General features: G+C 35.8%; 1 protein-coding gene across 1 annotated transcript in view; it reads left to right on the plus strand.

Annotated features, from left to right (window-relative positions):
* Positions 1-22915, plus strand: part of LOC143237510 (uncharacterized) — a 34775-nt gene extending 11860 nt beyond the window's left edge. The window contains exons 4-12 of the mRNA XM_076476855.1: positions 2610-2671; positions 5880-6066; positions 11555-11630; positions 14251-15383; positions 15824-15987; positions 18649-18718; positions 20037-20135; positions 20814-20890; positions 22490-22915. Of these exons, the coding sequence (XP_076332970.1) occupies positions 2610-2671; positions 5880-6066; positions 11555-11630; positions 14251-15383; positions 15824-15987; positions 18649-18718; positions 20037-20135; positions 20814-20890; positions 22490-22799 (2178 nt within the window). The 3' untranslated portion in view covers positions 22800-22915. The remainder of the gene's footprint in view (positions 1-2609; positions 2672-5879; positions 6067-11554; positions 11631-14250; positions 15384-15823; positions 15988-18648; positions 18719-20036; positions 20136-20813; positions 20891-22489) is intronic.
* Positions 22916-22938: the final 23 nt, after the last annotated feature.

Raw genomic sequence — 22938 nt, forward strand, 5'->3', positions numbered from 1 at the left:
CGCGCAAAGCTACACAAGGGCTATCTGCGCTAGCCGTCCCTTATTTAGCAGTGTAGTATTAGAGAGAAGGCAGCTAGTCATCACCACCCGTCACCAACTCTTGATATACTCTTTTTTTTTTTTTCAAACAAATAGAGAGGTTGACAATCATATTGTAACGCCCCCACTACTTAATGGGCGAGCATGTTTGGTACGATGGAGGTGACGAGCTAATGCAACTATTCTATTAGGTAAATGTAGTCCAATAGTTGGCGTAGGTTGTTGCTGGCTACCTTCCTTATATATAACCTATAAGTAACGTGCAGGTGGCTCTTGCGTAACTTCGCGTGGAAATATTTAGAATAACAACTGTTGTTCATGTTATATTTTGTCTTTTACAGTTTAAAAGTAAAAATATTGTTTATTAATGTGGAGTTGTTTAATATGTTAGGTCACGTGGAACTAGTGTTAGAAACTCTTTTGTGCGTGATTTTTCTCTCGTGCTAAATATTTCATTCGAACAACTAGCTTTATTTACGAAAGTAATTCTCGTTCCACGTGTTATTCATTAAGTTCCATATAGAAGAAATATACGAGCATGTATCCTGATCACACTCCGTGATCTGGATAATTAATATGTAGCCTTTTAAATATAAAATATTCCACATTCCATTTGCGTTGTGGTAATTACAGTTTGGTTAAGCACACGTCTGCCACCAGGTGACTGTTCAAACATTACAATTTTTTTTCCTTTTTCTAAGATGTCCTTTAAAAAAGTTTTTCAATGGTCTGGCACTAACACACCCTCTGGTGGCTCAGCAGTAAGTCTGATTATTTATAACGCTACATGTACGGGTTCGATACCCGCGGTGGTCACAATACAGTTAGACCATTGTATAGCTTTGGGCTTAACAACAACAACTTTTCTCATGTTGGACCACACGTGACTGAACACACACTCAAAACAACAACAACATATATCATATGTATCAAAACTCATAGCTTCATGGTCCGGTGGATCACCAGACTTACGATGCTAAGTCCAGAATTTACTTGCAGTTATCCAATTATTAAACTCTTACACGTGGAAATGTCACATCAGTACATTTACTGTGCACAAATCAGTACCTAATGTGTGAAGTCCATTTCTATTTATCCATCTTTGTAGCTTACATTTAAACTTTATTTCCAGGTTTTTCACAAGAACTGTTCTTTTGTGTTTGATTTCTGGAAAATTCGAGAATAGCATATTCTGTATTATTTATAGAAGAGACGTAATGTTTCTGTCTTGTATTCTATTTTCGAAATTCCGGGCTTTACTGCAACCTAGATTAGTCCAGGCAGCATCTAATTAGTGTAAGCAGCTATGGTTAAGCCTAATTAGACCCCACAGTAATAACTTATAGTTACACTCCTGATATAAAATCACTTTCCAAGTGATTTTTCTGAGTAAGTAACTGTGCTTCTGGGTGTTTTAATTAGTTCTGATTTGATAACTTTACAGATGAAATGAAAAATGAAACCAATTCAAGCTGTAGGTATCTACAAATATAAAACTAAAGATCCAGAATCAACCGTCAACGAATAAATCGAACTGTACTACAGACATTGGTACAGCCATTCAGCAAATTTTGTTGCTTGGGTTTGGTTGTCAAATGTATTCGTGGTCTATTGAAACCGGTTTGCCAATGAACCAGACGTAGCTAGGGATAGCGAAATCGGGATGCTAATCCGAAAATTTATGGTATTCTTACCGTAACCGTCTAAACGCCCTCTACACTCTGAGGTCGCTGGTGCGTTAAAGGAGTAACTATCAAATCCCACCATTCGATCAAACAAGACTAGACTAAGCTGTTAGCTAGTGGTCTTCTTCTGGTCTGTCAGCTCAAGATTATGGACGCTTGTACACAGATACCTTTATTTACCTTGGAATGAACGTAACTTTGAAACAAACCGTTTGCCAAAAGCTGCGAGGTATTTTACACTTTTCAGGCAGTTAACGGGAAAAAAGTTTAACGGATTTTTATTCGTAATTGAGTTTGTCTAATCCACCAGTAGGTGGCACTCTTTAATTCATCCGAGTAGAAATAATTTCACGAAAGATACATGCAATAGTAGCTGTTTTAAGTATATTTCTTTGGTGATGGACCTTATTAGATATTTTTTGTTAAAATATGGGGGGGGAGTCTTCGGTAATTTTAATGAAATTATGGGTGAATAAAACCTAGCAACAATACAAGGGTTACCTTCTTATGTTCACACTGGAGATGATTCCCTCTTATTTCTTTAAACAGTGTCGTTTGCCAATCCTGAAAACAATAATTAAATCATTGTTAAAATTTATTTTGGAAAATAAGTAGAGTACTATGAGAACCCTATTCACAGTATTTTTAGTAATAGAATACACAAAGACATTTTCAGTAATTTGGGCAACAATTAGAACATTATTGTAGCATAAAGGAATATATTTATTTAACTGTAACATGAACATTATTTGTATGAGGAATGATCTTTGAAGTTACTAATCTAATGAACGTAAACAACTAGTGAGATTATTAAAGGAAGTATTGATATATCCTTTGTGCACCTGTTTTCACTTAATGATTTTATATTTGTTTCTTTGTTGGCAGGTGTTTTCAAACCAACAAATGTCTGAAACCTTTCAACCAGAGCTTTCATCCGTGGACAAAAGGTGGCGTTCTTTTTATTTAATTTCTTTTGATTTTGCGAGAAAAAATTACCTAAACTAGCTGTTCATAAGATTGAGCTGATGGTCTAGAAGGTGATACCATCTCTTGAGTTTACCCTACTCCTATCACTCTTATAACGTATCCACGGTCCTCAAGTTCGAAAGTTCTATTGACCAGCTGTCATCCTTTATAATATGCTCTGAAAAATTTAAGGATGGTAATGCACAGATTACCTTTAACTTTGCGCAAACGTTTTAAAGCAAACACAATTAATGAGCATCACGCGCAACTCAAGTAACGCTTCTATTAATTGATATCCCTTCAACAGTTTGACATGAACAAAATAAATTTATCCAGGATTTGCACTGACACCTTTCGCCACAACTTGCTCGTTTTCGTTTATCAATTGTTGTTGTTTTTTTTTATAAGAACCGAACGCAGCCTAGTGGGTAGCAGACTGGATTCCTATTGGAAGGTCCAAGGTTTGAGACAAGACTCCATTGAGCACACACATGTTATTTGATGCAATGAGCTGGACAACACAACTGTGTGGGTACCTTTCCTATGGCCAGCGATTTAAAGTTAGTGGCAGATATACCCGAGAACTAAAAGTCTCTGACTTAGCCGATTGAGCCTGGCTTGGCCAAGTGGTTAGGGCGCTCGACTCGTAATCTGAGAGTCGAAGTGTCGAATCTACTTCGCACAAAATATGCTCTCCCTTTCAGCCGTAGGGGCGTTATAATGTTACAGTCAATTCCAATATTCGTTTGTAAAAGAGTAGCCCAAAAGTTGGCGGTGGGTGGTGATGACTATCTGCCTTCCCTCTTGTCTCACACTGCTAAATTAGGAACGGCTAGCGCAGATAGTCTTCGTGTAGCTTTGCGCTTAATTCAAAACAAGCAAAGAAACTCAAATGATCGGTAAATCTACGCTTAAGAAACTATTCTGGCTGAAACTCTGTTTTAAAAAACAACAAAAACACCATTACGTAGTTTCAAAACGGTGGTATGCATGTCGTTATTTATAAATGTACAAATTTATAAAAAAGAATCAACTGAACTTTATCGACAGCTCTCGATCGACTGTGATTTTATTCATTCCGCCAGGTGAAACCACTGTTGGAGTAAATTATTTTGGTAATTTTGGGGGAATATCTGACATATTTATCTGAGAGTAATTCCAATTTTCAACTGATCATACAATCACAGCAGTTAATGTATGAAGCTACTCTTTATATTTTAATGGAAAGAAGTATTTTAAAAACTGTAGCGATAATTCAATGAATATTTATAACGTGTTTAAAAAAACCCTTATTTCAACTATTACCTCTGTAGCTGATACCCATCTTGTGTTTTCTAATAAGTAATAAACTTCTGTGTGAGTAATATCTGTAAAGAACATACACTCAATTCTCCACCACTGGTGGTCTTTTGATGGTGCTGATAAAAAGCAACCTTCTGAATAATGAACATGAAAAACTAAAACTAGGCCTCAGAAAATGTCGCAGAATAAAAAACAAGCGTCTGTGCTGTGTGATTTACAAACCAAAACCGTCACTCCAAACATGATAGCTTTTTCAGCCGTTGGGGCGTGATAATGTAAGTGTCAATTCCACTGTTCGTTGGTAAAAGAATAGCCCAAGAGTTGGCGGAGGGTGATGATGACGACAGATAATCCTTGTGTTGCTTTACACGAAATTCAAAACAAACAAACAATACAAACACACCTTCACCTTTCGTCTTTCAACATGGACAACAATATTGTAAACTATAAAAGTGTGGGGAAGAAACAGCAACGGGTCTCTTGTCTTCTGTCAGAAAGAACTATGTAACTCTGTGGTAATTTTGAAGGCTTATAACTCTAAAAACCAAGTTTTGATACCCTTAGATGGTACTGCACAGATAATCCAACAAACAAACGGTTATGCCAAAAGTAAAACACAACTTAACAAGAAAAGAAACAAACAAATGGTTATGCTAGAAAGTAGAACACAGCTTAACAAGAAAAGAAACAAACAAATGGTTATGATAGAAAGTAGAACACAACTAAACAACAGAAGAAACAAACAAATGGTTATGATAGAAAGTAGAACACAACTAAACAACAGAAGAAACAAACAAATGATTATGATAGAAAGTAGAACACAACTAAACAACAGAATAAACAAACAAATGGTTATGATAGAAAGTAGAACACAACTAAACAACAGAATAAACAAACAAATGGTTGTGATAGAAAGTAGAACACAACTCAACAACAGAAGAAACAAACAATCGGTTATGATTGAAAGTACAACACAACTGTGAATCAAGAGACGAAACAAACATTTTTATCAGAGGCCTGAAGAAATATTTTATGCAACATTTCACTTATTATAACAAAATCTTATAAAAACATATACACCGACAAAATATAACATCGAATTATTATAAATAAGATCTGCACGTATATATTAGTTCATATTAAATATTCAGTACTCAATTTACCCTACTAGTACTGTTGATAAGGTTACTGATGTAATCCAACATAATTTCACCCCATCTTGTTACAATGTATAACTTGAGACGTATCAAACAGTTATATAAGAAAGTAGGACACAATCGTGGATCAAGATTCGTCACATGAAGATTGCTTCTTTCAAATGTAAATTGTATTGTAGATCAAAAAATAAAATTCAATAAAGATAAAAGGTAAAAATAAGGTTTAGTGAAGTAACCAAGGCTATTTTTGCAAGCCAAAAAGCACAAGTTGAACCAAGAAAAGACACAGTCAGTTAAACAATCTTCTTATAATTTGAAATAAAAAAGGTTTGAGCGTTTGGCAAAATAACGTGGTAGTTAACGTTTGTGACAAAAATATTTTTTGTGCGTGTTCTTATAGCAAAGCCACATTGGGCTATCTGCTGAACCCACTGAGGGGGATGGAACCCCTGATTTCAGCGTTGTAACTTCGTATACTTACCGCTGTGCTAGTGGGGGGGTGCAAAATATGTTGTTTAAGAGGGAATCGCTGATAACGAAAGAAATAAAATGAGTTCAGGTCCGTGATGACGAGGAACCCACTTGAAGTAAAAATGTATCTCAGCACTGTTACTAATAAAGCAGAGAACAACGTTTCGACTTTCTTAGGTCATCTTCAGGTTAACAAAGATTGTTTTCTGCTTTATTATTCAAAGTGAGTTTACATTTAAAATATTTTAATTTTCTTCAGGTCCATTTTGAGATCAAGGTCTATTGGTCACTACAAAAGTGGCCTAGGAGGCAGTGTTAAACAGCGGTCATTGCGTCACAGACCTTCTACAGGAAGTTCCTGTAACCGACGTGTAAAAAAGATACCCTCAAGAATACCTCCACATCAACAGCTTCGAAGTTCACAGAAGTGCTTGAAAAATATTTCTGTAAGTTTGATTTATGTGTTGTTTTCGATATAACGAACGAATTAAAATCTTACTATCTGATTTACAGTTACTTGAGATATCAAAATCAGTGGCAACTCGAGGGATTCGAGCAATAGAACTCAGGGTTGGATCCCCACAATGAAGACAGCACAGAATAAACCTTTACCTATTCATATTAAAGTGTTGGGTATCATTTGGTAAATATATAACCTAACAGCAACTAAAGAAAGGGATGAGTGAGCAAAGTCCAGTGGTTCTCAGGTTCTTTGACGAGCGCCTCTTAATTACCGACTGTGACTAGTTTGTGTAACACATCATCAGATAAGTTCATTTTTCAAAGGCCTGGCATGACCAAGTGGTTAAAGCACTCAACTCGTAATCCGAGGGACGCGGGTTCGAGCCCCCGTTACATCAAACATGCTCGCCCTTATAGCTGTGGGAGCGTTATAACTTACTGTCAATCCCACTATTCGTTGGTAAAAGAGTAGCCCAAAATTTGGCGGTGGGTGGTGATGACTAGCTGCCTTCCCTCTAGTCTTACACTGCTAAATTAGGGACGGCTAGCGCAGATAGCCTTCGTGTAGCTTCGCGTGAAATTTAAAACAAACAAACAAACCAATCGTTTTCTAAACCAATGTCAGAAGATAAGGACAGAAAGGTTGGTTCGTAAACAGTAAATACCAGAATACTTAAATCAGTTTGTTATTGCAATAGGACACTTTGGTTAGTCCATCGTCTTGGACAAAAGGTGTCCATATTTTGTAACAAAAAATGTCATTGTTGTTATTAAGATTTAATACAAATACAGCTAGTGATGTCAAACTGAGAAACGTATGGTATATCAAACGTCTACATATGTATAATAAGACAGGTTCTATGGACATCATGAACGATTTATTAGAACAGCAAACAATTTTATCGGACACCTATAGAAAGGTGTGTTATCCAGCATTTCACCTATTACGACAAAATCTTACATTTAAAAAAAAGTTCTGAAATTCCCTTGGTGTGACACACGTGACACATTTTCCCTTAGGGCATTATAATCCCTATCTTATCCACTTCCTCTTGAAAAACTACAAAAGTAAACGTAAATTACTCTTTATAAAATTGTCATTGGCCAGATAAACAACTTTATTTGGTTTCAAAGGTATCCAATAGAAAATCAACTTCCTAGTGCCACACTCATCTGTCACATCTTGTTGCTCATAATTCGTTAATTGTTTACTGTTACGTTTAACTATATATTACCTATAGCCAATAGAAACTCAAGGTTTTCATGTATCAAATGACGTGTTGTATAATATTATGTTCTGAATGGTTAAATGTCAAGTTCACGTGGATGAACTTATAATGACTTTTGTTGCAGACTTAGAAAGCCAGAACATTTTTTGAGGGGTGAGGGAATCCGTCTACTTTTACATGTTATTAGTTTATGCTGGTTAGAGCATTATTTAATTAACTAAAAATTATTAATTGGAATAATGTGAGTAGTATAAATAATTAGGGTTAACTCTCTTCGCTAACGAAGAGCAAGAAAAGAAGGTTTATTAAATATATTTCTTGTTTTTCATGTTTATTCGTTATTTATAATTATAAAAAATATCTAAAATGTAAAAATAAGGATATTTTACGTTAGTTTAGATTAGATTAAGTAAAATAAATAATAATAAAATAAAAATCTTTCACGAGGTATGAACGCGAGCGACTTATACTGGTTCGAGTAGTTTGTAGGTGATGTATTAGGTTGAGGAATAATTCGTGAGCGTTTTTAAATAATTTTATTCAAGCATTACATGTAAGACTATACAATACTTCAATGCATGAACACATTACACCCAAAACATTTATTATGATACTTTATTTCATGTAATACCTAGGTATATAGTATGCATTGTTTTAAACGAAATTGCAAGAAAGTAAATGCGAAAAGCAGATGGTGTCGAAAATGCTCGATTTTGTCCACTTGACATTCCATTTAATGAGCTGAAAATGAAAGCAAAAATTAAAGACATATGAAAATCAAACACACCATCTATTAGAGCAAAAAATTATCTACCAAATGACATTAAATATTTTGCGAAAGCGTTTCATTTATGAATATATTTTTTAACTTGAAAAAACGCTCACGAATTATTCCTCAACCCAATAATTCCATAGTGTAACGTGAGCTGTACGTTCCACACATGAATTACGTCTTATAAACGCGATTACTGTAGTTAGTCACGGTTCAAAATGGAATCAAATAATAAAATTAATTTATATATGCTGTTACGAACGTAGAGGTAATTAGGTTTAATGAATGTGGTTTTATATTATGATATGAAGTCATTATCGAAAGAAGATAAGACAACTTGAACTTATTTCGTTTTTGTCTGTGTTTTTACGGAGTCAGTCAGATTTATCATTCTAGTTTTGATATAAGTCAGAGAAAACGCCACAAAAAGAATCAAGATTTATTAAAAAGGACGCTTGAAATGTATTTAGGAAATATTAGGGATTACACAAAGGAAATTTGAGATTTCTGAGACAAAGAAAAGTATTTTTAATTTTAACATGAAAATTACTTTGCACATGCACTATTCAAAACAAATATTCAATATATTTATGGATAAATCTTTATTTTATTAGAAATACTTTACTAAAATGTGGTATTTTTGTACGTTAAAAATTTATTACGTGAACTACTTCCAAAGTATGTGAAGATATACGCAGTCCACTGAATGCTAGAAATATTAAATCCATAAAGACTTTCAAGGACTTCAAAGAGATCACATGGTCGGTCATGCAGAACGACTTCGTGTTGAAAAAGATAAACGTGGTTGGTCCTCCTACTACTCTAATAACCTGCACAAGACGACGTTCCATGCTGTTCATAAGTTTACTGATGTAATTTAAATTAATTTATTTCCAACTTGTCACCAGAAGACGCTGCTACTTAGTTTCAGTGCTGGTTTAGGGTCGTAGTTAGCAATTTTTTGGTTCAGTTCTGCCTGAAAGTTCTTAATGGGATTACAGTCTGAAGACTCTGTTGGCCATGACAACCTTGTAACGCCCTCTCAGTCGAGAAAATCCTGTACAGTACGCACACTATGAGCAGTGGCATTATCATCCTGGAACACAAAGTTATTGTCAGACCTTTGCCCTAGCATATGAAAGAAACATCGTCTTCATGAGATTCCTCTAAGAGTATCCTGGAGGATAAGGAGAGCAGTTTGTTCAACCATCATGAAAAGCTGCCCAAACATGTACTACACCATTTGAACTGTTCTTCAGGCAAACGACAGACGTGAATCCTTCCTTTCTTAACCTAATCATTCCAGGCCTCTACCAGTAGACTTATTTGGAAAAACGTTTCCTCTAGTCTGATAACGTTTCACGATTTTGAATGCAACACAATCGGGTTACCCAACTCTTCTGGCAATGTCTGTTTGCTTCAAGACATTTCTGGACATTCGAGCAATTTGACACCCTATAACTTCTGGCACATGACGAAGCATGACTCTGCACCAAGTACAGAAAATTGTCTAAAGAAAGCGTTGATCTAAAAAATGTATCTAAGAACGTATGGTATGGGGTTTTACATTTTTACTAATAAAACAGAGAACAACGTTTTGGCCTTCTTAGGTCATCTTCAGGTAAATGAAGGCAATTTGCAACTGACCGTTGCTGGGTACATGTCTTTGGGGCGAGAATGTAAATGATTATAGGGGTGTTGCAGTTTGATGTTAGGCTATTAATTACTCTAGGTATAAATATGTTCATTTTATATTGGTTTAATTATGGTTTTAGTTGTTGTATAAGTAGGGTTTCTTTGGTTTTGCGTTTGTTTATATTTATTTCCCTACTTAGTGCAACGCCCCCCTACAATCCCGTACCTGTTTTACACACTCGTTCCTAAGACATGCGCCCGACAACGGTGAGCTGCCAACAATGTTTGTTAAACTGAAGATGACCTAAGAAGCTCAAAATATTGTTCTCACTTTATTATTAAAAGTATTAACACCCATACCAGCCCTCCTTAGATACACTTTTACTTCAAGTGGGTTTCTCGTCATCATGAAAACGTTATTTATTTTGAGAAATATTATTCCAAAAGTACACCATTTTATAAGAAACAGACGTATGTGTATGTTTTTACGAACAAATACTCAAACTTATACAGACCAAAATAACAGTTCCTGCATGTTTGGCCAATCATACGTCACCTCGGACATTTCCTCAACAACGATTCCATGTACGTAAAACAAAAACAGCATACAAACATTTTGGCCAGTACTGTACAAATACACATAACTTTCGGTTTAAGGAACAACTTTCATTTATGTACAAATACACAAGTTTCTGTTTAAGGAACTACTTTCTCTTAACTTATTGCCCTCCACTAGTACAGCGGTAAACCTAAGAATTTATAACGCTAAAATCAGGGGAGCGATTCCCTTGATGGGCTCAGCTGATAGCTGGTATATTAAAACACGTACATTTCCTAACTTATTTTCTTTGTTTGTTTCTACATTTCTCTTCCAATTTTCAAGTAATATTAAAATCGTTATAGATCCATGTGTTGAGTTATATGGGAGAACATAGGGTTACCATGTTCATGTCATATTTGTGTTGGGAGAACATAGGGTTACCATTTTCATGTCATATTTATGTTGGGAGAACATGTTTTATGGAGAACATAGTGTTACCATTTTCATGCCATGTCATAGCGTTACCATGTTCATGTCATATTTATGTTGGGAGAACATAGGGTTACCATGTTCATGTCATATTTATGTTGGGAGAACACAGTGTTACCATTTTCATGCCATATTTATGTTGGGAGAACATAGCGTTACCATGTTCATGTCATATTTGTGTTGGGAGAACGTAGTGTTACCATGTTCATGTCATATTTGTGTTGGGAGAACGTAGGGATACCATACTCATGTCACATTTGTGTTGGGAGAACATAGGGTTACCATGTTCATGTCATATTTGTGTTGGGAGGACATAGGGTTACCATGTTCATGTCATATTTGTATTCTTTCAAGATCGTTTTTTATTTCCTTCTTGTTTCTTCCAACTACTTTTTAACATAACTACAACTGATCTAGTCAATATCACCTTTATTTTCAAACGTTTTAGATTTTTAACTGATTAGTTAACTTTTGTGGAATGTACTCTATCACTGTTTAATTGAAATGGCTAAGCTACTTTTTTTCCGAAATCACAGGAGATAAAAAGTGAACTAATGAATTCTCGTTAAGCTGATTTTAATTTTATTAATTTTAAGCATCTCATTTACAAGTTGTTTTTGCGCATTATACAAAAAGCGCTGTCGTTTTTGTTGTGTACTTTTCACACCCACAATGTACCTAAAACAAATTAAAAACTGTCTAAAAGTTGTGTTCCAACCACCATTAACCATATCTGTGGATTTGATTGTTTTACTAAAATATGGTGCTGATAATATAAAGAACATTGTTTGTTTGTTTTTTCCCAGAAACTTCAAACAATTCTTCGACCAATGAAGGACAGTTGTACCCAAACAGAAAATGAAAATTTAGAACTTAGTTCAGGTATTTAACTTGCAATTGTTGTTTCATGTCTCTTGATTATTTCATATACTTGACGTTCTGGTTTCCCTGTAATTGGTAAAATGAACTGATATATAAAGATAGATGGAAATCAGATACAGGAAACAATGAATAGAATTTTATTTAAACTTATTAGGGAGAAATACATATATATCTGTAATTAATATAAACCAATTGTTTCAACATTTAGATGTAACATCATGTTTTTAAAATATTTTATCTTCTTCATTCGTCAGTTCTATAATTAGTGTAAAACTAAGTTAGTTTTTTACTATATCATATAAAAAATAAACTTTTAAAGTAAGATCTTCAATAAAATATCTTTCCGAAATACCTTATCATTTCTGACACCTGGTGTATCTTAAAGTAGTTGTTGGTCGTCTTAGGCCTATTAATTACGTCAAGTGATTCGGAATCGAAACTCCTGTGTATTTATACTTGCTAAATTAAAATTTAAGTAAGTTTGTAATTAAGCAAAAGCTACAGAATGGGCTGTGTGTGTTCTGCTTACCACAGGTATCGAACCGCTGTTCCCAGCGGTGTAAAACCTAAGAAAACTTCTATGTCTCTGGGTAGCAAGGGAAGTTTGGTCTACTGTCTGATTCCTCTCGTACTTTGAGACAGAACTTATGCAAGTTCATTCTGATTATTGTTAGTTTTCTGAGTTAGGACCTAATTAATAAATATTATCCCACTGATTGTAATCTCACCTGAGTTACTTCGACGGAACGTAAAACGTAAAAACGAAAGGAAACATTACATTACATCACGAGTTTGAGATAATATTTTCGAGGAAGCACAGGTAAAGTAAATATTTGATCTTCCCTTACTCTTCGTACCTCAAAAACTATTCTGAATTTTTGGTTTCTTTTCATTAGGCCTGCATGATTTAGGGGTCGTATTACAAAATTTAAACATACGTTAAAATCGATCAGCTGACGTCATATATAGATGTCTGATGGTTAAGCAGTTAGGAGAAGATAGCATTATTATCGACATTCCACACATTAATTTTCTTATCAAATTCAATACATACATTCAAATCGTTTCATATAACATTAATCGCTGGTTAGGATTCTGGTAGTTAGGTACTCGCTAGGCCTACCCCTAGTGGCTAAGCTGCAAGTCTGGGGGCTCACTCCGCTATAAACGGGATTCCAAAAATCATGATGAAGAACATAGACAGCCCAATGTGTAGTTTAACAATAAATAAACACACAAATACGTTGATTCTAAAACGTTGGGAGAGTTGCAAGGTAACAAAAATGGATATATTATGAAAATGTTAAGCGCCACAGACAATGGCTCAGTGCAGGTTAACTGGCTAAAGCACAGCCCAAAATGGACCTCCACCCTAGGAAAGTCTTGTTAAGAGTTTAGTGGGATATTGTTGGAGTGATCCATTTTGAGTTGCTACAACTTAATGTAAATATTACACCAGACTTATGTTGTCAACAGTTAGAGCACTTGAATGTTGCACTGAAAGAAAATAGGCCTGCTTTGATCAATCGTTAAGATGTTGTGTTACACCAGGGTAATGCACAGCCCCACACAGTAATGATCACATCTGCAAAGATTAAAGAGCTAGATTGGGAAAACTTCCACATCCTCCTTATTCTCCAGACCTTACCCCATCTGATTATCATCTATTGCGAAGTTTGCAGAACTATCTTGATGGAAAAGAGCTTGGAACACATGAAGATGTCAAAACTACCCTCTCTACATTCTTTTCCTCCAAACCCCAAATTTTATAGAAATAGCATTCAGAAGCTTGTGAATCGTTGGCAGGAAGTAATTAATAATAACGGAGCACACATTATTGATTAAATAACGTTAACAGTATTTGAAATCCTTTCTCTTTTTCTAAACCTAAAATCGGACATTACTTAAGCCTGATAAATATAGATCTTTTCATATATACCTTCAGTCACACTGAATTATCCTCACAAATAAAGTGAAGTCTTCGTTCTTTTTCTTCCTTGGATGTAATATTACAATCAACATAAAAAGAGCCTTCGGATTATTATTACAAATATTTCCCATATAAATGGGAAGACCTTGAATTTCACATTTGTTTCCACACCTAACTTAAATGCTTATACTTTTGATGCGACGACGAAATTCATAAACAGATAATACACAGGTTACTTTTAGTTATTTTTTGCCTTGTTAATGTTTAGTCATAATGAGTAAAATCTTTATGTATCAGTTTGTAAAATATTCCTTCAAATGCACTGGATTTTGTTCCAATTTAAATTTGTCATTTCAGTGACGTTTAACGAACCCACTTCCGTCGTAACTTGGGTTTTGTGAGCAATAAAAGTTCACAGAACTATTTTATTGTGTTCATTGATAAACACATTATATTTAATGAACTTTCATTTCTTTAATTCATATATAATGCTGTTATGTCTTGTATGATATCAAGTATCTTACTATTTGCATACCTTAGACTTCAGTGAATGCATCAACACTTCTAGTTGCGAAACATTAAGAGATTTTTGTAACTCATAACCAACTCATGACTAATAGTTCAAATGTAGAAGAGTGGTCATTTTTATCATAGTTTTATTAACTAACTTTGTGTGTTTTATCGTCACAGGTAACTCGTCGTATCCTGGGTCTTCACTCTTAGAGTCACCAGTAACGTGTATAAACAGCTACATTAGTCATTCCTGCGTGCCATCCATTGACAAATCGCAAATAATCTTCCATCCCGAACACTTACTGAGTGAAGGCACTATTTCTGCACAGAGAACGTTTTGGACATCAGATGATAGCGACCACGAAACTACAAGCAGTAGTGATGTGCAGGAAACAAAAGATTATGGTGAGGAACTGATACATGTGATATCATCTAATGGACATCAAACTTACACTGGTAAAACACTCTTCAGAAAGAAGAGGAAATCTGATATTGTAAGGAAAACTGGACGTTCCCAAGCAGGAAGTGAAATGATAGGTGGAAGTCAGAAAGTAACATATGAAGAAAGCAATGATGTTGGGTCTGAAGAAAGTACAAGAACTAAGGGTTTTGATGATACAAGTGACCAAAGGATTTCAGAACATGGTAAGTCAGATCAGAATTGGCCGATGAACGAAACGTTAAAACATTCATCACTTCCTAGCATTCAAACTCAAAAGAAATTTGTTGAGCATGAAAACCTGTGTTCAAACACCAAAGAAGCAGTCTTGGTCCCAAGTAACGAGAGACTGAAACAAGGTTCTGCTCCAGATGAAAGAACATCTGATGACCTCGCAGGGTTTTATTCCTCAGACTCCACTGAAACGTCAGGAGAATGTACCACAGCAAGCAGCGAAACGTCAGGAGAATGTACCACAACAAGCAGCGAAACGCCAGGAGAATGTACCACAACAAGCAGCGAAACGTCAGAAGAATGTAGCACAACAAGGAGTAATTGTGAAAGCTTCATAGAAGAAGATCCTTACACTAATTTCACACGGACCGACAAAGAAGAATTGTTGTGTGAAGAGACATCTAGTGAGTGTGACTCGTGTTGTAGTTGTTGCCAAGTCACGGATGAAGAAGATTCCAACGAAGTGCTTTCCTTAGAAAATGTAGTTCACGATACAGAAGCTTCCTCTGATCATCATCCAGAAACTGAAACCAAAAACGAGTCAATATTTCCCACCAGTAGGTTTGTCTCGAAATCCACTTCAGCTTTTCTAGCTCCACCAACTACAGAAGAATGCGACATCATGCACACAGGAAAGGTGAGGTTGAACAGTAAACAATGAACATTATAGTCTTTCTCTAAATAAAACTTTCTGAGGATCACGTTTCATGTGTCAATTTGAAAATCAGTGTTAATTTTATCAATCCATCCTGCATCGTCGTTCTAAGTAACATAGAGAACTTCTTCCTTGGTTAGTCAGGACAATATATTTTGGAGAGACTAGTTTTTGGATATAATTATTAGAAATAATTTAAGATATTTAAAATGATTATCTCATTAGTCAACGATTACATAGTTTAGAAAATCTTGCTGTCCTCAGAAAATGAATTATTAATTTGATAATCATATCTGAGCAGGGGTAACCTAGTGACTAACTTATCAGAATGAAACTCAAAATCTCGAAAGTTTGATTGAAATGTTATGAATCATGATCATTCTGTCTCTATATTGCACAGAAACTCTATGAAATATTTTCAGCCTATACCAGATGAATTAGAAAATACAAACCCTGAAGCTGACGACCTCTATCGGCAGTTATCGGAAGAAGAATTTGTTTCTACTTTGAAAATTCATGAAGCTGCTAAGAGTGGAGACCTTCACGTCATCAAACTTTTACTAAAGAATGACCACAAACGGACAGAGTAAGTCTGAAAGGTTTTATCAAAATCGAGACAATAAAGTTCAATGATTGTACAGGGTGTTCGGAAAGTCACTGTACAGTTTTGTAATCATATTTTATTCAGTCGATTTCAAGCCAGCAACTGATAGCGGTGTTTAGAAACAAAATAAGAAGGATCTAGACCTGTATTGATGCCAACGGGAGTCACTTTCAACATTGTTTATAACTGTCATTCATATTTACCTCCTGTATTCTACATTGAAACATGTTTGTTAATAAATATACAAGTGCACAGTGACTTTCCGAACACCCTGTATTTATTTCATTAACAAATCAAATACATTAGAAAAGTATTTTAATTTGAAGATGGTAAACTATTATAATTTAAAATCATATTGTTTCAAGGGATAGGTTAACCAACAATATATCGTAGTTTTGAGAGAGAAAAACATAACTACAACTCACACATAAAAAAGTATAACCGCAAATAATAGAACGTCCCTAGTTGGTTCAGGGATGATTCTGAGGAATTTTAAGTCTAAAAATCGGATTTCGATACTCGCAGTGGGCCCAGCACAAATATTCTGTTGTATAGCTTTACACTGAACAGCCAACAGAAAGAATCGGGCGTGGCTTAGTGGCCAGCGTTCTGAGCTGCAAATCAAAAGTTGAGGATTTAATGCGCAGTGCCACTGAACGCGCACCACACCTTCAGTTACGAATACGTTAAAACGAACTAGCAGCAAAACATGTTATTCGATTTAATTAGTCTGGCTGAGCCCTCATAGCAGCCACCTCTGAGATCACTAGTTCAAATTTTAGGTTAATACCATTTGATCTTAGGGTTTCTGTGGCACACATATGCTGCCGTTCAGAATTATATATGTTCTATCTTGATCCTTTTCATAGATTTCTGAAGATGGAACATATAGAAATCTTTAGGGTTAGCAAGATTTCTGTGAAGATTTCTTTAGAGATATGTATCTGTTTCCATGGCATCTTTGGTGACGGTTAGAAGATTGTTATTGGTAGGCTGAGGTTACAAGAAAACTAAATGTTTCCAGAAATGTGCTATGGAGATAAAATGAGGAGAGAAGAGGCGTTACCCAGGAACATGTCCAAGGTCATCCTGGATTACAACGTCTCAAGACAACTGTTATGTTATTCTAAATGTCAGACGCCATTATCCTTGACAAATTAACAGAAACTATAAGCAGTTACATGAAGAGCTTTAGAGAGACAAGCAGCAAGAAGGCTTTGTGTAACTATCACAGAGTAAGGTACCACCAATACCTGAAACCGTTTATCCAGGTACCACCAATATCTGAAACCGTTTATTCTGGGACCACCAACACCTATAATCGTTTATCCGGATATAACTTACACCTGCACCAATTTAAGCAGGTATTGCCAACACCTGGAACCGTTCATACAGGTACCACCAATACCTGTAATCGTTTATCCAGGTATCACCAACACCTGCACCAGTTTGTTCAGGGATCACCAACACCCGAACAAATATTGATCTGGACAGAGCGAGAAACTTAATGTCATTCCTGAAACACCTTGAAACGAGACCGTCATGGAGATGATGGTGCCCTGGCCTGGACTGGTTGGCCTTGGAAGAGAGAGAGGATATCACTCGTAAAGACTGGAAAGCAAAATCACATGATCTGAACCCTATAGAGCACGCTCTGGATATTCTATGTAGATCGTTTCAAGTCATCAACAGCCTCTGAAAATCCTATAGAAGTTCAGATATACCAGAGTGGTATTTGTTTATTTCAAGTAGTTAACAACCTCCAAGAACCAGAAAGTGAGGTGCACAAGAGTGGTATTTCTTTCCTTCCAACTAGTTGGATAACTCCAGTTTCATCTTGAGAAGATGCTATAAAGGGTATATCTCTCTAACAATTATTGTTCAGTGTGTTTTACTATTAAATTCGATTCTCATTATTTGAATTCCTTATCATGCTCATACATAGGTAACGAACAACAAAAACATACAATATTTTTAATTTGTTTTAATAAATTGTATAACAGCCTTCTCGTTGTTCAGAGCATACCTTTCAAAGGGGTTTCGGGAAAGTTGTTTTTAATAACAACAACTCTACAAACAGTATATAAGCCATCATTCTAAATGGTTAGCTTGGTGGTTATAGAAAAGAAATAACAAGTTCTCAAGTCTAAGGTGGTATGAGGACTTATTGTGATATGGGGACTTATTGTGCTATGGGGACTTATTGTAGTATAGGGACTTATTGTAGTATAGGGACTTATTGTAGTATGGGGACTTATTGTGGTATGGGGACTTATTAGTTCTTGTGACTTTATTAAATCTGTCTCAGTACTTCGTGTATTCCAACATAAAATATCCCAGTGCAGTATATTCAGTTTATATATTTGTGTATGTGTGTGTAGGGCCGTCTTAACAAATGAAGCCTAGGTCCCCTGTTGTGGAGTTTCGACTTCCTAGTACTCTACATGTATCAATTGTTAGTTACTACTGGGTGGATGAAGATTTTCTATTTCCTAGCTAAAGTTTTTAGTATTCATACGACTAACACCATAAATAAAATAAGCTATATGTATTAGTTGTATATGTGATAACGTATTAATATAACCATATTTCAATGCTAATATACTATTATTCTAATCTCTAAGTTAATGTTGTATTGGTCAGGACAGTGGATGAACGTGGTTGGACACCAATTCATCTTGCCGCGGCACATGGACATGTTGACATTGTTAAGGTAACTGTTCATATCACGAAATTTTTTATTGTTTTTACATGTGTTCCTATTTTATCTCTGTGATAGGAACTCTAAGTGGTAATTTGTGATTATTAGACATTTTTGTTATTCTGTTTTAAATAAAACTACATGAGGCAGGGATGGATCAAACTTCTAATCTTAAGAAACACCAATCAACGTTAATGGAATTTACGACATGTGGTTGATCACAAAATCTATACAATACTCAAAACAAACCAATTAGATCCGCTAACCAGTCAGTAAACCCCCAAAGCTGTTATCCAAAGAGTATTTCCAAAAGGCCCACTAACAACCAATAATTTCCAAAGCTGATAACAACCAATAATCCCCATAACTCGTTAACAGCCAGAAACCTCTATAGCCCGCTAACAGCCAGCAACCTCCATAGTCCCCAAAAAACAGTAATCTTCAAAGCCAGCTGTCAGTCAGTAACCTCCAAAACTCACTAACAACCAGTAACCTCTAAAGCTGGTATATAAAAAGATCCTTCTCAGCCCAAGCGCAAAACCACCTTGAATTGTGATGTGTATTTGTACGTATTCACTTTAAATATATTAATTCTTCAGTAATTCAAACTATAATAGTCAACTCATATAGTGAAGTAAGGTCAAACGGTTAATTATACATTGCGATAGGTGAGCTTGTTTTCTTCACGAACTCGCTAGGGTTTCATTGGGTTTTAGAATATGGGCCACTTTTAACCATAAACAGTGGTTAACTTTTAGCAGTTCCAGGCCACGTATTCAAATCTTCTTAATTTCTGATCATATATCAATGTCCTGCCGAAAGTTCAAAATTGGAGATGGATTGTTATATTTCACATAACAATCCATCTTCCAATTTTGAACTAGCGCGTAAGGCGTGCGACTCGTAATCCGAGGGTTGCGGGTTCGCGCCCGCGTCGCGCTAAACATGCTCGCCCTCCCAGCCGTGGGGGTGTATAATGTGACGGTCAATCCCATTATTCGTTGGTAAAAGAGTAGCCCAAGAGTTGGCGGTGGGTGGTGATGACTAGCTGCCTTCCCTCTAGTCTTACACTGCTAAATTAGGGACGGCTAGCACAGATAGCCCTCGAGTAGCTTTGTGCGAAATTCCCAAACAAACAAACAAATGTGAAATATACGGTTGTTGTTTTTTAAGTGGGAATAACTGAGATGTCATAACAGTAATCATTTTACTTTAAACAACTGACAATAGTCAAAATAAGCTGTGTGGAAACGTCTACACTTTGTATAAAATTTTCTTTTTGTTTAAGTTATTCGTACATAATAAACACGATGTTTAAAATTTGTTCCAGTTCTTGGCACTAGAGGGCGCTGACATTGCAGCTCTAGACCCCAGTGGATATACAGCAATGCACCTGGCTGCCATGAACGGCTATACAAATTGCGTTGAGGTCAGAAACCTTTTAATCTGTCCGGCTTTATTTTTACATAATAATATACAATTTACATAATTGCGTATTTGTAGCTTTATTTTTTCACGTTTGTGTGCTAATACTTATGTTTACTCAGATCGTACTTTATTCGTAATTTAATCCGTAATATAGTGACACAACAATGTTATTTAATGTATTTTAGCGAACTTAGTGACACAACAATGTTATTTTCTGTAAACGTGAACGCTTTATTACTTAAATATTTTTCATTTATCGATGTTTCTGCTTTATGTTTTCGTTTTTTTTCATGTTTTACAAACACTTTGTTATTCAAGCAGGGTTTTTGAGGTTTCACGTATAATAGAACATCGTGTTATTTTACCACACCCTTAATCACTTATTAATTATATTAAGAAATTTGCAAACGAAAAATTATTTTTGTATATTGTCTTCTCAAGAGGCCCGTCTATCCGTCGTAGAATTTTGTTAAGTTTATAAAGTTTGTTTAGTTACAGGTTTATCACTTTGTGTGACTTTTTTATGAAAAGATTATTCATTTTACAACCGTGTAAATAAGCCTATATTAACAGCGTTTATGTCGTACATTTTCCATGTGTATTGTCTACTTTGTTTATTGTTTGTGTCCTACATTTTTTATATATATATTATCTACTTTATTTATTGTTTATGTCCTAGGTTCTTCTCGGGCTCGGATGCGAAATCGAATATGTGACGTCAGAAGGATTTACACCGCTCCACCTAGCCGTTCTAAAGTAAGCTATATATTTTGCTTCTTTGACAGAAGTAATTTCTGGATTTTATGATAATAATGTCTATATCATAAAATGTCAATGTATTGACGTACTAACATATAGTAACGGTGTGTGAATATATGTATTTGATTATCTCTACAAGAGTATGAAGGTAACAATATGAATTCGTTTCACACGATACTCAATTTTAAACCAAATTTTCTTTGTTACCTGTGTGCTCAAATATACACTACATGGCAAAATGTATGTGGACACCTCTTCTAATTAAGGGGTTCGGTTATTTCAGCCACACCCACTGGTAACAGGTGCGTAAAATCAAGCATACAGCTATGCAATTTAAATAGACAAACATTGGCAGTATAATGGGTCGTACTGAAGAACTCAGTGGCTTTCTACGTGGCACTGTCATAGGATGCCACCTTTCCAACAAGTCAGTTCGTCAAATTTCTGTAAGTGCTCTTATTGTGAAGTGGAAACGTCTCAGAGGAACAACAGCTCAGCCACGAAGCGGTAGGCCATACAAACTCACAGAACAGGGCCGCCGAGTGCTGAAGCGCGTTGCGCGTAAAAATAGTCTGTCCACAGTTGCAACACTCACTAGCAAGTTCCAAACTGCCTCTGGAAGCAACGTCAGCATAAGAACTGTTCGTTCGGAGCTGCATGAACAGCTACACACAAACCTAAGATAACCATGTGCAATGCCAAGCATCGTCTGAAGTGGTGTAAAGCACACCGCCACTGGACTCTGGAACAGTGGAAATGCGTTCTCTGGAATGACAAAACACGCTTCACTATCTGGCAGTCTGACATACGAAACTGGGTTTGACGGATGTCAGGAGAACGCTACCTACCTGAATGCATAGTGACAATTATAAAGTTTTTGTGAAGGAGGAATAATGGTCTGAGTCTGTTTTTCATGGTTTCTGCTAGGCTCTTTGGTTTCAGTGAAGGGAAATCTTGATACATAGAATGATACTTCAGAGAATTGTGTGCTTCCAACTTTGTGACAACAGTTTTGGGAAGGCCCTTTTTTGTTTCAGCATGATAATGTCTCTGTGCACAAAGCGAGGTCCATGAAGACGATTTGCCGAGGTTTATGTGGAAAAACTTGACTGCCCGGCACAGAGCCCTGAAGTCAACTCCATCGAACACCGTTGGGATGAAATGAAACGCCGACTGTGAGCCAGGCCTTCTTGACCGACATCAGTGCCCGACCTCTCTAATGCTCTTGTGGCTTAATAAGAACAAATCCTTGCTGCCATGTTCCAAATTCTAGTGAAAATCCTTCCCAGAAAAGTGGAGGCTGTTATAGCAACAAAGGGGGGACGAAATCCAAATTAATACCCACGGTTTTGGAATGAGATGTTGAACAAGCACATATGGGTGTGATGGTCGGGTGTCGACATACTTTTGGCTATGTTGTGTAGCTTTGAGTCTTACAGATAATAATGTGAGGTTGTGAATCGGATTATCACTAAGTTTATACAGACAAATGAATAAAAAAGTAACTCACGATTGGTAACAGATGTAAAATGATTTATAGCAATTACCTTTATTGGTTTGGGAAATTCAATATTTCGCTTTTAATATTATTTCTAGCGCTCACGTCGACTGTTGCAACTTACTACTTTCTGTGGGAGCCAACATAATGCAGAGAGATGCGTTAAACAGAACTGTTCACGACATGGCGGAGGAATACTCTCTTGACGAGATAAGTGAACTACTTGTGAACTATTGTAAAAAAACTCCACAGACAACACAATATCTTATAAAAGGTAATATATATTTAAGACTTTGTTATCACACAGTGTATTGCACAGACTATCTTATGTGTGATGTCAAGGGTAATAACCAACATATTTTTTTTAAATCCTTAATGTACTTTAAATTGTTAAATAATATATTTTGAAATTATCCGAATGCACTTGAAACTCTTTAGTCCAGCACCGTTAGGACCTGACCAGTGCCGGATTACAGAAAATGCAGAACAACAGAATTAATCCCCTAAGAACTTCTTATGTAAACATATGTCTTATCCCTAGGCTTAC

This window comes from Tachypleus tridentatus, chromosome 13, assembly GCF_004210375.1.
Source record: "Tachypleus tridentatus isolate NWPU-2018 chromosome 13, ASM421037v1, whole genome shotgun sequence".
NCBI classification, from domain to species: Eukaryota; Metazoa; Arthropoda; class Merostomata; order Xiphosura; family Limulidae; genus Tachypleus; species Tachypleus tridentatus.